We start from the raw sequence: 15246 nt of genomic DNA on the forward strand, positions 1-15246 counted from the left end.
TTCGTCGCCGCTCCAGATCCGTCCCACCCTTCACATTCTACAACCATCCGGTCAACGCATCAGAATACGACACATCTATCCCCTTTCCCACTCGACTTGTTACTAAGATGCAGTTTTCCACCCTCGTCATCTCTACCGCCCTCTTCCTCGCGAGTGGCTCTCACGCTTGGACTAACGGCGTTGCGAACAACCGCTTCTACGTCATCAGGGGCAGTAAGTAGTAGCCTGAATAATGTCAACGTTCAACCAAGATCGAAACTAACATGCTGTGAAGTCACTGTGCATGAAGCATGCACCTATGCGAACACGGAGACCATTCACTACGGAGCTTGTGCGTACTGGATTGACGGTGCTGGCAACAAATTCAGTGGAAGTATGTATCCATCGATCACCGCAAAGACCCACGGCAATTTCGCACGCTTACAAAGCCTCTTAGCCTGCAAGTCGTATCCCAATCAGGTTCTCTGCATTTGAGAAAACGACGCAGGGAGTGCTGGGGCTGTTATGGACGACGGTTGGGTGCCGACCACTCCGAGGGGTCAAGTTACCCACCACATCACAAACGGGGCAAACTCAAGTCGCTCGTTTACACGCCATCTTCTTTCCAACCCCCCTTAACTCTGAACAGCTGTAGACTAGTACTTGCTTGGCAGACTTCAATGAATTCAACTACTATGTTCACTTATATGGCACTTCCTTGCGCTGAACGAGATAGTGACTATTGAATTCCCTTCCACCGTGATCCTGAAGTGTGGGGTGGATTAGGGTTCCTTTGCTGGAGCGCTCCTGGGTTCGGGATCGTGGTCGTGCAAGGCGCTGACGTGCTGGGTGAGTTCCTCGCCGGCGGTGAAGCTTTGGTTGCAAGGTAGGCGGGTAGACGCGTGGGTCGCCACCGTCCTCACTTCCTCAACCTCGGGTTCAGTCTCACCCGCAATACCACAGCGTCATGATTCACGACATGACGCGTAGCAGACGAAGGTGCGGCGGCAGCGCGTGCAGGACAATGAGCAGGTTGAAGTCGTAGGGCATCGAGAAGAAGGCGGCGGCGGCGGAGGGGTGGGCAAGAGACGGGGTTTCCTTGCGGGAGCGCTGTTTGGAGGGCAGTGCAGGCGACCAAGTCGGCGTCGTGGGAAGAAGCTCTATGCCAGGTGAGGGCAAAGGCACGGGGAAGAACACTGATTGTGGCATGCCAGGCGCAAAGTCCGAGGGCCAACGCCGGGGAGACGGTTTCACGTCGTAGTCGAAATTCCCATCTCGAACCAAGGCCTGTACGTACGTGTCCCGGGCCCAGGCGGCCAGCAGCCGCAGCGACGCCGGCACGACCTGGTAGATGCCGAGAAAGGACGCGATGGAGCCCAGGTGGAGATGGCGGTGCAGCTGGATGCGGCCGTCGTCATCGCCGTCGTCGTGCTCGCTCGAGGGAATGCATGTCGTCGTCGAGCAGCTCGGCAGCGTGCCACTTGGCAGCCGCCGGGATGATTCCAACGCCCCCGCCCACGTCGCGGATGGCACGGCACAGCTGCCGCACGTCGGCCGGCGTCTGGCCCGGTCTCTCCAGCGCTACGGACTCTACGCGCATGTCCGAGAGGTGGAGGTCAGCCAGGCGGGAATGTGAGTTGCTGGCGGTTGCGGTATCCGGTCATCACTTACTTGGTATGGCGTCGGCGGAGGAGGTGGGCCATGTTGAGCGACATGTCGGCAAGGCGACGGTGCTTGCGGAGGCTGAAACGGTAGTCGTGGTCGACGGGATCGTCTGGTTGATCATCGAGCCACATGTCGACGCTGGACATGGCGGTTGGCGGTTGTTCGTGGTGGTGGTGGTGGTGGTATTCTTGTTGTGGGGTGACCCGGTAGACACAACGCGATGGAAGTCAGTCAGGGTCGCGCCGGAAAGTATGTATTCATACGGCATTGCCCTTTATTTACTGTAGCGTTGTCATTTGCGAGAAGGGCACAGCGCCTCACAGACTAAGCAGGTGTTTTTAACCTTCTTCCTCTCTTTCACATCAATTATTGCAATTAATATGCCGAGATTTTTCGGTCATATTGCTCAACTCATGAGACAGTTTGTTATCCAGGAAGTCTTCCTCTAAGGACTTATCAAATTCCATGGGGTAGGTGGACTGGTACGCCATTCTAGAGAGTCTTCGGTCGATGCCGCTTTCAGGCGTCTTTCGGACTCGACCAGCCCTCTATGTCCGGCGTAGTCGATGATCACGGCTTTATTCTTCAGACGCCGCCGTTAGACTAGCTAACGAGCTATGTGCCCGACGAGCATATCGTGGTTGTAAAAGGTCACGAGTATGCGTGCCGATTCTATCACAGTCTCCCGGTCCGGAATTAACCATACTTCACTTCCCGGTATGAACGTCGGCCAGCCCGAGACTGTAAGCCAATAAGTATGCGGACAGCGGTCCCTAGACTTGCAGTACTAGCTTCTACAGCCCAGGGACTTTGTGCTACAAGACAGCCACAGGCAAAAGATGGACGGATTGTTGTGGCTGTGAGTGCCATACGTGCAGTCGGTACTTGCAAGGCTGGACATCTACTGCCCTCCCAGACAGTCGGGTGAGGTACTCCCGCGGATATGGTGGATTGGTGCCGGAGCGGCTGCCTCCCTTCCGTTCCATGCAACCGGCAATTATAGAGATGCCTCGCTTCAGAGGCCTCCCTCAGCTCTGGAGTGGACCCCGTCGCCGTACACACCCACGATCAAATCTCTGGGATTTGCCGGCCATGTACCATAAGAAGGACAGAAACAGTATGTGGTTGTAATGATGTTGTTACTGGGAGACGGAACGTGAAATGCGACCGGGTGTTTACAGAAGACGTTACGCGACATCTTAAAAATAACATGTTCATTTTAAAAGTTATTACTATAAGTGTATATTCCGTTGACGGCAAGAAACGAATAGTACATAAAGGTCCTCAACTCGTGATTGGGAAAAGGTTTGGACTCTTTGCGGTGAAGAGCATTTGTTGGGCGGTACTAATAACCGCAGTCATTTGCACAGCTTAGCAGAATGTACAAATTCAACGGCATTGACAGTCAATGATTACTAGATAGAATATGGGAATCAATCAGCTTCCGGCGAAAATGTTCGTTAACCCAGAGCCACACGTCTGTTGTATGATGGAATCTCGACCTCTACTGAAGACCATACCGAAAAACACACCGTTGGTTCTAGCCGGTACTATATGCCTTCGGTGGAATACACCGGTGCCCATAAGTCATCTCCCAACTGCACAAACTCGATTTCATCGGGCAATTCGCACCGCCTTTCCTCGGACATAAAAAGAACGTCAGAACCGTAGCAACTATCAATCCTGTACCCTTGCCATCCTTCCATTACATGGCGGTCAACGCGGAGCCTAACGCATTTAGTCCAGAAGAACAGCAGCCGCTTTAGCACGGAAGTCTTGTGGTGGCCATACTGAGCATCTATCACATCCACCGCATCTTTCGGCGTGTGCTCTTCGAGCGGGCTTGACCAATATTCGCTTAGCTTCCACTCTGGCCTGAAAAGGGCTCTGTAGTTTCCGTCCCCATGTAGAGCGAAGATCTGGAGGCTTTTGCTGATGGAATTTTCGGGCTTCTCACGGGAAGGCCTACGGTAGTTCAGTTTAATGCTGATGCCACGAGTTGGAAATTTCCACGCAGCCCACGTCCAGCTCGGAAAGAGTTCAATGTTCTTGCCGGTCTCATCACATGCGTTGTTTCGTTTCAACGGCTGATTATGGCCGAATATCCTTCGTGTTGACCACGACAGCACGGCCCAGAGTAGTCCTTCCGGGATTCCCCAGATGTGATTGCCCATCCCAGGGCTGAACTCCGAGAGCACCCCGGAAAAGGCATCGATGCGGTCTTTTTCGCATGTAAGCTTCCGTGGTACGTATTGGCGCAACAGCTCCAGATGGTTTGCGAGGCAGTCCTGCCCGGTCGAAGGGGTTGTCTTTCTCCTTAACTGGTCGTCCGGAGAATACGGTCTGAACGGCACATCTGTGATTAGAGACGATTCGGTGGCGATGTCTTCTCTCCAAATAGCCTCGCTGCAAGAGAAGAGCATCAGGCTGGGAGTAAAAATCAAGAGTCTTCGCGAAAGACATCTCTCTTGGAAGGTCCAGCCTCTTTCGTTCCAAGTTGAATTGAGCAATGGCTCCAGGTCATCTCGTATAACTGTCATGCGTGTCCCGTCAACTTCCTCGCTCAACGCGCTACTATGGAAGGGAGTTGTGTTGTGTGGCTTTTCCGTGACCCGAGGCAGGCCAGCATCTGCATTGTCTCCAGCAGCTCCGACAAGCGTCACAACGGCCATGCTGTATATGTCCCCCATGATTCCAATCTGATGTTGCTTATCATCGTCACAGTCCTGATTGATGCAGAGGCTGTCGACCCAGAGATAACGGATGTCCAATTTTCGGCAAAGAGCGATAGCGTCCCTAACGGTCCGTGGGAGGAAGTGAGAATTTTCAGCCAGGTAGCCTTTTCTTTGCAGAAGTTTATGGTTGAAGCTATTCAGCTCGAGTTTGCGGTGTGCCGATTTCCCCCATACGTAACTGAGAGCAGCGTACTCGCAATCGTCCGGCGCATCGAGGATGCAGCCGCGTGTTGTATCGATAAGGCGGACTCCCATTAACTGCCGCTTCTCCTGGCGACATCTCCAGTGGCCGTCAATACAAGTTCGAATCCATGACCTCGCCAGATCCACATCTAGGCTTTGGGGATCGATGACCCTACCCCCACCTGTCCCGAATCTTTCCTCGCATGTTACTGCTGGAGCGCAACTGTATATCGAATACTTGCAAGTCCAATCTTGCCATTGTGAACCGAATCCGAGATTCAAGCGGATCGACCTGGCGGAGGCATGTTCCCGACTAACCAGAATGTAGACTTCTTGTCCGAGATGAATAATTGAATCATCTCGAAACATCGCCTCAAGCTCTCGCGTCTCACTCGCAGACATTATGGGGCGGTGAGGTAACGAAGGAGGAGCGCGCTCGGTCTTCGGTCTGGATGAAGGTTCATCTTTGTGCAGCTCAATTCCACGGACCAGGATTCGACAGAATGGACAGGAAGAATTCGAATACACATCGGTTTTCATCCATCGGTATGGAAGATTGCCGGTGGTGTCTTTGTCCCTTACGCAATTGGGAAATCGAAAGAGGTTCTCAAAGTCCACTTTCTGGCAGACAGAACAGAGTTGATCCATGTTCGGGGTCTGCACTCAGGACTGTTAGATAAGGGTATACGACAGTAGCTTAGGGGTTGTGGTACGGTAGAGATCGAAAGCGATCTAAGCAGCTTACGTGCGCTAGTTTCTCGATCCAGTCGCGTGTGCTTCTGACTGAGGGTTCGACGCCAAGAGAATTTCAATCCAGCTTCGTGAGACAGGATCGGTATCAAAGATGATGTAAGCATCACCTACACCGTGGGCGGGCGGGTGGAAGGGAAAGGAGATTTCTGCCGCTGACGCGTTCCGCTGTTCCGTCGTGCTAAGCGCATTTCCACTGTTTAAATGCGCTCTAAGCGACCCCTCTCGAGGCATTCTCGCCTATAACGAAAGCCACCGGGTTAGCCGCGAGAAAATCCGGTTTGGGCGTCGAGAGTAAGCGTCCTGTGCCGGTTTAGTCGGCGTGCAGTAAGCGAAAGGCCGCTGCGGCAGCTAGAAGCGATAACAAATGCGGGCGACACCCGAAAAAGCGTAGCTCTTATGCCGATCATGGACTTTTTGAGTCCGCCTAGAAGTGTTTCGCTACAGATTTACCGCCGATCGGCGATTGATTTGCCTGATAATTGGGATCGGGGAGCAGGCAGGTAGGTATGAAACTCTTGCCCCTCCTGAGGATGGACTGGACTGGCAAGGGACGGGGGGCAACAAGGGCTGGGGAGTAGCAGTACGTGGTTTGGATGATGTTGGTACTGGGAGACGGGATGGGAAATGCGACCGTGTGTTTCCACAGGGTGTATAAGTACTTGATCGCTATTGGTACGAAAGTTCGCAGTTTTCCACACAGGTCAAGCGTCGATTTCGAGCACGTCACGAGTACCCCATTCCTCCCGTTCGCGGATGGCCACCGCCGTCCACTCTTACTCCACATCATCAGCTCGCTGCTCTCTCTTCATGACAACATCACCCTCGACAGGCTTTCGATTCACTCCCCACCGCTTTCCTCATCGTTGGCCACTCCCCGTCTCGCGAATTTCGTGCGAGAGTGAGAGTCATGAGGCTCATGCGACCTGCACTGATGCGGTTGCCCATCGAACTGCAGACCATGCCAGCCACAATGCCAGCCAGTGCCAACTCCACCACAGCCACACAAAAAGGCAGACTCCACCATGGCCAACGGAGAAGAACTGATATGTGTCAACACGAGGAGGTATGTCTGACCCTTGCTTACGCCCCATCCGTTTACAGGGCATTCGCCTGACGCTATGCATCATAAAACAAAAAAGACAGCAAGTAGAATTTCCGCAACCTTGGCCTTGAAGTCTCACGCTTCGTGCATCTCCCACTGCTACTACGACCTCACCGTGCTGTAAATGCTCCATCAAGTGTGAGTGGGGGAGGTTCCAACGAAGAAGCAAGCCGATGCAATGCCACGGCTAGATTGTGGATGGAACGACAAGTATACAGAGCGACTTCTAGTAGCCTTTAAACCCACTCGTAGACCAACTCACATGCGCCCCGACGGACTTCAGAGAAGACAGACCCGGAACCACACCCAAGGGAGGAGGCACCTCAGACCGATGAGGATGGACACCAGGCCGGATCACAAAAGTTAAGACAAAACTCTCGGGAAAGAACCGAGCCAGTAAAGAATGGTGACCGTCTGAGGGCATTGATGACTATGCAGCTGTCGACTGCTACACGGAGTGCGGCTTTTTCTTCTCACGTGGGCAAGTGCGTCAATATTTGAGCGTCCATCCGGTCCATCTAATGCCTTCCTCTCGCGTTTCTCTCAGCTACGGTAGTCTTCGACGTCATGTTTCGTATCTTCGCAAATACATTGCCTCATCTGTCTTAGATGTTCTCAGTCACTTAACAAAGCATCTTTTAAACAGTGAGAATTACAACAACCTACACACACTATGAATTCATTCGTTTGAATTAACAACCACATAGTAGCTTTCGTCAAACATCTCCCCGTAGCGATGAGCAAAACACCTGCAGACACACCTATTTGCTACCTGCGATTATTGCTCCAGCTAGAGAACTAACCCCCGCATCTCATGCAGTAAATGTACGAAGTGTTCGTTGGCAAAACCATCTCCACCTCGAACCCGCACCCCCCAGGACATCGATACTTACCGTAGCGAGAGGTGATGGCGTCAATCTCCTTTTCCTTAACAGAGGGTGATTGATAGATAGCTCGCGTAAGGTCTTTGCCAAAAGATCCTACTTCATCCATCATGGTGCGGTAGCTTTCACTGTCAAGAAGCTCCTCGATATAAGCTGCTGCGACCTCGACCGCAAGGTCCCTCAGGCCGCGGTTCGAGTCCGGCGTCGTATTGTAGATTGCTTGTATAGCAAGAGGAAATGTTAGGCACCCCTAGGAGGTCCAAGCGAGCTTCTGAAAGTGCCGCTTTGCAAGATTCTTGATTCCATCCACACCGTAGATCTCGCCGATGGCATACACTCGAACATAGAAGAGCAGCCCCGAACCTTCTGGGATGGCATACTGGAAGCGGTAGAGGAACTCGAGCAGCGCTCTAACAGTCTCTGGATCATCTTCTTTAAGGTGAATGATGCCTTCGTTCGCTTCCTATTTGTTTGCCGTCAGTCAATATCGGTAAAACGACATTTAAAGCAGCCTGCGGTTGATATAATTTCATTGAACCTACCTTGAAGCCACGTTCTGGATCACAGGCAGTCTTGAATACGTGGCTTTGGTTGCAGAGAACAAACTTGTGGACCTTGTATGTATCTCCGTTTTTGCACTGTACTCTGAGATCCGAATATTGTCCACTATCGAAACACCTTGAATTAAAATGTTATTTCTCCGGACAATAAGAATATATTTTAAAGCAAAGGCGAATAGAGAAATCCTTACTTGCTCATTCCGCCTCTCATAGGTCCAGAAAGATCTTTAGAGGACATTGCTACAATTGGCTTTTGTTTAGCCTTGTTGCGTGTGCTTGGTTTGTGATGTAATCGGTTGAAGAGTTGAACGTCTTGTGAGTATGACAACAAGTTAAAGAGCAATCCTATAAAACGAAGGAAAGATTCAGCTAGATATACTAAAGGTCTAAGTAGACACGTGTACGGTTGTTAATGCAAGAACTATGTGATGTAAGGTAACTGCCAAGCTACGGGCTTCGAATGGTTCGACCTTGCATTGCCTACCCGTCGAGGCAAACTCATAATTTACTTGCTTAATCTTCGAGGTATCTCATTCTATTACTGTTTAGAGTCTATATTCATTTCCTTATTCACAGCTTTTGCCAAAGCGAGGCTAATGTAGCTGCGAATTGCCTGCCAATCTTATTACATCGAAGCTGGAAGGTTGGGGATGAAAGGGCCTGCACTACATAGCATGGAAGGTGTTAAAATTTCGGAGTGCCCGGATGATCACCTGGCGTCAACAAACGGAATTGCTTGGTCTAGGCCCTTGCTTACCCATGCGAGATGCTTGTTGAAAGAACAGGTACATGGCAAAGTCGCACAAATTTTAGCCACCATCTTAGCGGCCAATGTGGTACGCTGGTAGAGTTACTCGGCATGTTGTCAAGCGACTATCTTCTGTACGCAAACCTTTCGTTCCCAAAATACAGGCTACGCCGCGACACAATAATGTCATACGCACATTCTTCGGGAGAAGGAAGAATCCACCTAGTGGCTCGGTACAACTCAAACTGGAATGCGTGGAACTGTATCAGGCTGCGAACCTCAATGCCTCCGGGTGGCCGGCAGGCTAGCGGAACCCAGGAGAAAGCTACTAATAACCTGTCTATTTATTCTGAATCCCACTCCCTCACAGACGCTCCTCCATAAGCCTTCCAGGTCCGACAATACTGACTCAACACACGCCAATAATAGCGCAACACCTTCTCTGTGACGCCAGTGCCAAGCGCAACGAACCTGAAGCTTGCCCTAGGTACATGATAAGTCTCAAAAAAGACGAGTCTAGCATAAAGCTCGAAGCTGATATATAAATAACAGTACGCAAGATGAGTACGGCAAGGCGCACCATACGCGCTACGAAGCGCATCGCGAAGTCCCTCGCCTCTACCATCCGCAACAAGTGGGAGGATCTCTCGGCAGCCGCAGCGCACTTCTTTAAGGAAGCTTCTACTGAGATCAAGGACCTACTCGCGGCAACGGATTGGAAAGCCTTACTTCAGCAGATCAAGAACTGCATCAAAAACTTGGCCACGGAGATCTGGGACTGGGTCCAGGCTCATCCATACCAGGCGGGATTCATCGTTTTATGCATCCTTACCATCACCTTCACTCCCACCATTGTTCCTCCCGTTCTGACAGCTGCGGGGCTCACAACCGTCGGTACTACTGCTAGTGAGTCATATCAGCTAAATTCCCCAAGTGAGAAGCAGAGCTTGGAAGGCCTTGTTATTGACTGGGGATCGCAGGCACTATTGCTGCAGCTGTGCAGTCAGTAATCTCTCCCGTGGTCGCCGGCGGTACCTTCGCCATCCTGCAGAGTGCCGCAATAGGTGGCTACGGTGTCTCGATTGTGCTTTGTTCCGTGCAGGCGGTTGCTGCTGCCGGACTCGTCACTATGGCTCTCTGGAACTACTTCTTCGGTGCAAAAAGCGGTGACGACGACAAAGACAAGAAAGCCTAAGGGAAATAATAATGGGACCTTTAGACGGAAGGAAAAATTGTTTCCTACACAGTAATTATACTGCTTAGTATTGTCGCATTTTAAAAATTTGTATGGGAGAAAAAAACAGATATATTCACTTTAAATAGATCTTGCATTGAATATTTTTTAACCTTCGCATGGTTCGCACACCTCTATTGCCACAATTATTATCGCGGTGGGGGTGAGGGAGAACAGATGCTGATTGTGGTGAGAACAGGAGTGATTGAGGAAGGAGCCAAGATTTTCACTGGTTTTAAATTGCAGAATTCGTGCTTCGGGCCAGCACGAGGCGAAAAGAAGGTTTGTGGTACTCCATTTGCTCTTCGTTTCGTGCAAGGAAACGAACATGGACCTATAAGCACTCTCTTTCTCTAAATTCCAACTGTAGCTGCCCGTGGCGGACTGGCTTAAAGAGCCTCCCGACGTCTTTTGGCTTTGTCTCTCTGATTTCCTCATCGCTTGCTACCGTTATGTAGCTGTAGACTGGCCGAGTCAAGTCACCAGAGTCATCTAAGATGGTCTGCTGGAGTCGATTATACGTAGAATCCGCTCCCGGGAGGTACGACTCGATTCCTTCAAGCTCAGGGCGTGCAATGAGAAGTGAACCCCCAAACCATCGTGCAGCCTCTTCGTTAAGACCCAATATTCTATAGAGCTGTTAGTGTATTTCGAGATTAAGGCCTAGGGAGACGTAATCTCTAGCTGAAATACTTCTGGATAAGTCTCCAACGCGTTCGGGCGGATCGTGAGCCATGACATTAAGGGCCGGTGGCCGGTTCCCCGTTCCGTACAAAGAAAGCAGGAGCAGAAACCTCGTTTTGCGTCGATCACCCCGCCCACACCGCGGACCGAGAAGATGTTGCAGTGTCCTACCTTCCTTTAGGTTCTGGTTGACTTCGGTGCGTACGGTGACCTCGTCCAGATTCGTCCGGGAGACGATTCTGTGCGTGTACTCATTTCTTACCCACGCATCGGCACTTTGACCACTTTTCCCGCTTCCGTCGCCCCGAAGTGGTAGTGGCAAGCCTTTCCTTTGGTTGGACTTTCTTTGAGTATCATGCTTCCTTTTTTCAGCCATCATCATCGCCTGCTTCGATTTTCTCTCCCCTTCAAACTTTTCGTAGTAGAACAGCTCACACTTGAGTTTAGTGAACTGCGCTAGGTAGGAAACCTTGTCGTACTTCCTAATATGGAGGTGGAGGATGGTAGGATCTTGATCAGTGTGATTCGTGGGATCTTCAAGCATCATCGGCTCGTGGACGATGTCCTTGATCTTCGAGCGTACTTCTGCGTTGGCCACTTCGCAACTATACTGCAAGATCCTGACTGTCTTAAGTACTGGTTGGCTCGCTGGCGCACTTCTAAAGGCCATGAGAACGTCTTGGCTGTTGAAACCCCCACGCTCGGCGGAACGGTGGAGACAAGCCTCCCAGCGTTGTGATTCTGGTTGCGGAAACTGTGCGACTAGTGGAGGAGGGGAAGACGTAGCCCTCTGTCTGAGATGATCCAGCTTAACGGTCACTTTGGTCGCCATTCTGTCCGGGAATTGAGATGGTCGTTTTTTGCTCTTCGAGACCGGGGTAAGAAAAAGTTTCTCATTTTCATCATCCACCACGCGTTGACATCGCCAAAGGATTGCCTCGAGATAAACCGCCCGAAGCTTGTTTAGCTCGTTACTCAGTTCAGCAGCGCTGGCGTTGCTAGATATCTTTAGGGCTTTCTCTGGGTACAGGAAGCCCTCAGCTCGTGATATCACGGCAATGCCACAGTTATAGCAGTCTGGGAAACTGCCGGTGGGATACAACTATACACCAATTAGCAATACAATAGTAACAACAGGCCTTGGAACGTTACGGGGTATGTCTCAGGGGCCGACCAGCAAACCGCGGAAAGCCCGTTGGCGATCCTGTGATTGTTCACGAAATTGCCGATGTTGCAAGCCAATGCTTTGGCTTTTTCATGGTGCCCCCCTTCGTTACCGAAGACGTGCACTCTCTTGCCCACAAAGTCCACGATGACAAGGATCCAGTGATTTCCGGAGCCTTCCCAAACGCACTCGAGAGAATCAGACTCGACATTGCAGGCAATACATAAGTGGGATGAGCTCGGTTTGTGTACCAAGGTTGGCAGTGCAATTTGGACACCGGCTGTGGCATTCTGGCAAGAGATGCCTGGGGCGGGAACATGCCTGATCGCATGAGAAGCTATCAGGATCTCCACCCTCTCCGGAAGAAGCTTTTGTAGCGTCAAGACGATGGCATCATCGTTCAGCTCGCTGTTCAGACGAAAACACTCAATAGTCTTCCTCGAGGTGCCCAGTCCGTTGACGAACCGAAGGACTTGTTCAATCCGATGGTTTAATCTTGTTGCCACAGTCTCTCCCACAGTTGTTTCTGTACTTGGCCCATCTAGCGGCAGTTCCACGTCGTCTGTCATGTCGTCTTCGTCATCCGAAGATATAACGATGACATCAATGGCGTTACGATCATAGGCGCGCTCGTGACCGGCTTTGCCGTCTTGGTGGACTTCTTCTTCTGTCAGGGTAGTTGGCGGCGTTGAGATCCCACGCGACTGGCCAGAGGAGCTTTCGGGGGTTTCGGACGCTTCGGATGGTATGCGCGTGTCTGGAGAGCAGCCAGGCAGCGCGCTAAGAGTTTCAGGCGGCTCTGGTGTCGTCTGCGTGTTGGTGGGGTGGTCACCCAGCGCTCCCGGGGTTTCGGGCCCTTCCGATGGCGCCTGACCGAAGGCTCCGAATGACTCTACTGAAAGAAATGCGCTCGATGGGTGCTCATCCGGTCCGCCAGGGGCGTTAAGCGCTTGCGACGGTGTCCGCGCCTGGCTCTCCTCCGTTGTTCCGTGGTCAGAATCACAGCTTGGCTGCCGAACTTGGAGCTGAGCGGGCATGATCGAGTGTGCACCGCATTTCCCCTCTTCTCTCCTGCAAAATCGGTATCCTTCAGGCGGCCCGGTCCATTCGGATTCCGCAAAGTTTATGGCCACGGCAAGGTTGGGACCGGCGTTCACGACCTGGTGGTACGTTTCAGAGAACGTTACCACCATCTCCCCAGCTGCGCAAGAGACGATTCGATATGGTATGTCCCAAGCGTCAAGAAGTTTAGGAGAAAGCAGGGTGCTCAAATGACGGACGAATTGCGAGCATTCCTTGCTCTGATCTTGGCCCTGGCCCTCATGCTCCTCCTCTTCTCTTTTCCTCTTGTCCTTGACTAGATAACATTTGGCCTTGTGTTCAAGCTCTCTGCGGTAGCATGGCTCTATCATAAGCCATACTTTGGGAGCCCCGGCAAGCACAATGTTCACAGATCCAAGAAACCCATCCTCTACGTGCAAAGGTGAGTTCGATCCCCGACATGCGCTAATGTACAGGTATGCAGTGTGTATTCCAGGGATCCAACTGACCGTTCTCTTGAGCTGCTCGCCACAGTCCAACAGCTCGGGGATGAGGCCTAAAGAATATAACCAGCGTGGACAAGATTCTGCGGGCATAACCAGGTACGACTGTCCCTCGCCTCTACGGGCATCTCTTACGGTAGAGAGAAGCAACTCTCGAGCATCCAGAGCTTCGCCTGGCTGGAGTAGGTCTGGAACGCGAAAGGAGCTAGCTTGGTCGTTTCCATCGATGAGAGAGCTGCACGCAAGTCCGTAGAGCGGGTCGCCCTTTTTGCGTGGCACAAGGTGTAACGTCGTAGACTGCAAGCCATGCAGCTCGTTGATTCTCGATCCGCTGATTTTGTGGAGGTTCGTGTTGCGAACGACGTCCCCGCCGACCGCCACCTTGCAGTATCCAAGCTCTTTGCACCGCGGGAATCCCTCGACAATTTTGCGAATGGTCGGAACAGTCTGAGCATTGAGCTGCGCCAACTCAAGTTTGATTGTCCTGGTGTAGCAGCCATCCGACTCGGGCAGCTGCCGTGACAATAGGCCTTCACCTCTTCGTTGCGATGGAAGCTTTGCCTGCTTCTCAAGGTTTTTGATCAAGTTTTCCACCTGCGTGAGTAGCTGGTTGATACAACGCTTCATCTGAACAGCGTCGTCGATGCACGCCTTCAGGAGCTCGATAGGCCAGTCGGTCGCTGTTGAAGCTGCCTGTCCGACCATCAGTTCTGCGCGCAGGCGAGCTGGCGAGGAAGATGCACGCACGCTGAGGTCTGTCCTTGCTGCCTCCACTTGGGAGAGTATTGAGGATAGGACAGTTTTCCTAGGTGCAGATTGTCGACGAGCCATGGTGGTCAAAGAAACATGCGCCTCTGTTCTAGAAGTTGAGGGCAGCCCCACCTTTTGACGCCTTGTTGCAACGCGGCGCGATTGGAGCCTGTGTGCCACGGAGCTACGTACGACAATCTTAGTTAAGCGTGGCAGCGGCTTGGCGGGCTTTGACTGCCAAGCCGCTGCCATTCATTAAGAGCCAGGTACCCCAACCGTACGCGGCGACGGCATGCCGAGTATTTTATACGCCACCGCTGACCACCGCCACTGCAGCGACTGGTCTCTTCTACATACATGGTATCTCCCCTCTCAACAGTACTCATGAGCCCAATCACGTCCTTTATCTTTTATTGGATAAGTGTATAAGCTTAGTCGTTCATTTTGAGACGTCTTGGACTCAGGAAACGAAGTGATCCATCCTCGATTTCGACCGGTCTGGCGCGTATTCAATCACCGTTGAGGTTTGTACATTGAATGGGCTTTCTACTGCTGCCTTGGAGTGAGGAGGAGACATAGCATCATGATCCTGGCCGAGGTGGTACGACGTCGTCAGTCCTTTTAAGAGTTGTTACACCGTTTCATCCTCGTCTTGAGTGACTACCGCCCATCAATCCCGCCAATTGGGATGCGACTGTCAAGCTCGGCGCTACACGCTCCAAGACCATGCATCAATGTTCAAACCAGGAGTGTAGTTACCCCGCCCAGAATGCTCGATGCAAGGAGGGTCTACATCACCCCGCTTTCTGCCAAACATTGTCTCTGTGCCACTAGATTTTCTGATCCCTTGTCATTCTTCCCACCAGATCAGTCACGCAAGCACTCGGGTGACTCGTACAACCGTACCTACCGATCAAACATTGGTAAGGCGCAAGCAAGGGTCTTTGTGCTTTATTGATGGCGCAACACTTGCTCACACATTGGAGGCAAGGACGGATGCCATTCACTAGCACTGACCGAGCAGCTGTGTTGGAACGCCAGCTCATTTTGGGTATTTATAAACCATTTCTGCACAACCCACGAAACTCAGCTTCGATCAAATCGTCATCGAAACAGCAAAGATGTCGATGCCGGCCCACATCGTACCTCCATTTCAAGTCGGCGGCACTTGGTCTAGTGAGCCCATCTCTGCCTTCAATAACCTCTGCATCCAGAACGCAGTCTCGAAGACTTTCAGCTTCAATCAAGTACGAGAGATGC

At 51.8% G+C, this 15246-nt stretch overlaps 3 protein-coding genes across 3 annotated transcripts; 1 reads left to right on the forward strand and 2 right to left on the reverse strand.

The window, feature by feature from the left end:
- Positions 1-7551: 7551 nt before the first annotated feature.
- Positions 7552-8099, reverse strand: SLS55_007627 (uncharacterized protein; the record flags this gene model as incomplete). Its single annotated transcript, XM_066779043.1, has 3 exons — positions 7552-7764; positions 7844-7967; positions 8053-8099. The coding sequence occupies 3 exons, from the start codon at positions 8097-8099 to the stop codon at positions 7552-7554; spliced, it is 384 nt and encodes a 127-aa protein (XP_066629847.1).
- Positions 8100-9169: 1070 nt separating this feature from the next.
- Positions 9170-9804, forward strand: SLS55_007628 (uncharacterized protein; the record flags this gene model as incomplete). The annotated part of the gene is made up of 2 exons (XM_066779044.1): positions 9170-9515; positions 9590-9804. The coding sequence occupies 2 exons, from the start codon at positions 9170-9172 to the stop codon at positions 9802-9804; spliced, it is 561 nt and encodes a 186-aa protein (XP_066629848.1).
- Positions 9805-11640: 1836 nt separating this feature from the next.
- SLS55_007629 (uncharacterized protein) lies at positions 11641-14067 on the reverse strand (the record flags this gene model as incomplete). The annotated part of the gene is made up of 2 exons (XM_066779045.1): positions 11641-13946; positions 14061-14067. 2 exons carry the CDS (start codon positions 14065-14067, stop codon positions 11641-11643), a joined length of 2313 nt encoding a protein of 770 aa, XP_066629849.1.
- Between the last annotated feature and the right edge of the window lie 1179 nt (positions 14068-15246).

This window comes from Diplodia seriata, assembly GCF_021436955.1.
Source record: "Diplodia seriata strain FDS-637 chromosome Unknown scaffold_8, whole genome shotgun sequence".
NCBI classification, from domain to species: Eukaryota; Fungi; Ascomycota; class Dothideomycetes; order Botryosphaeriales; family Botryosphaeriaceae; genus Diplodia; species Diplodia seriata.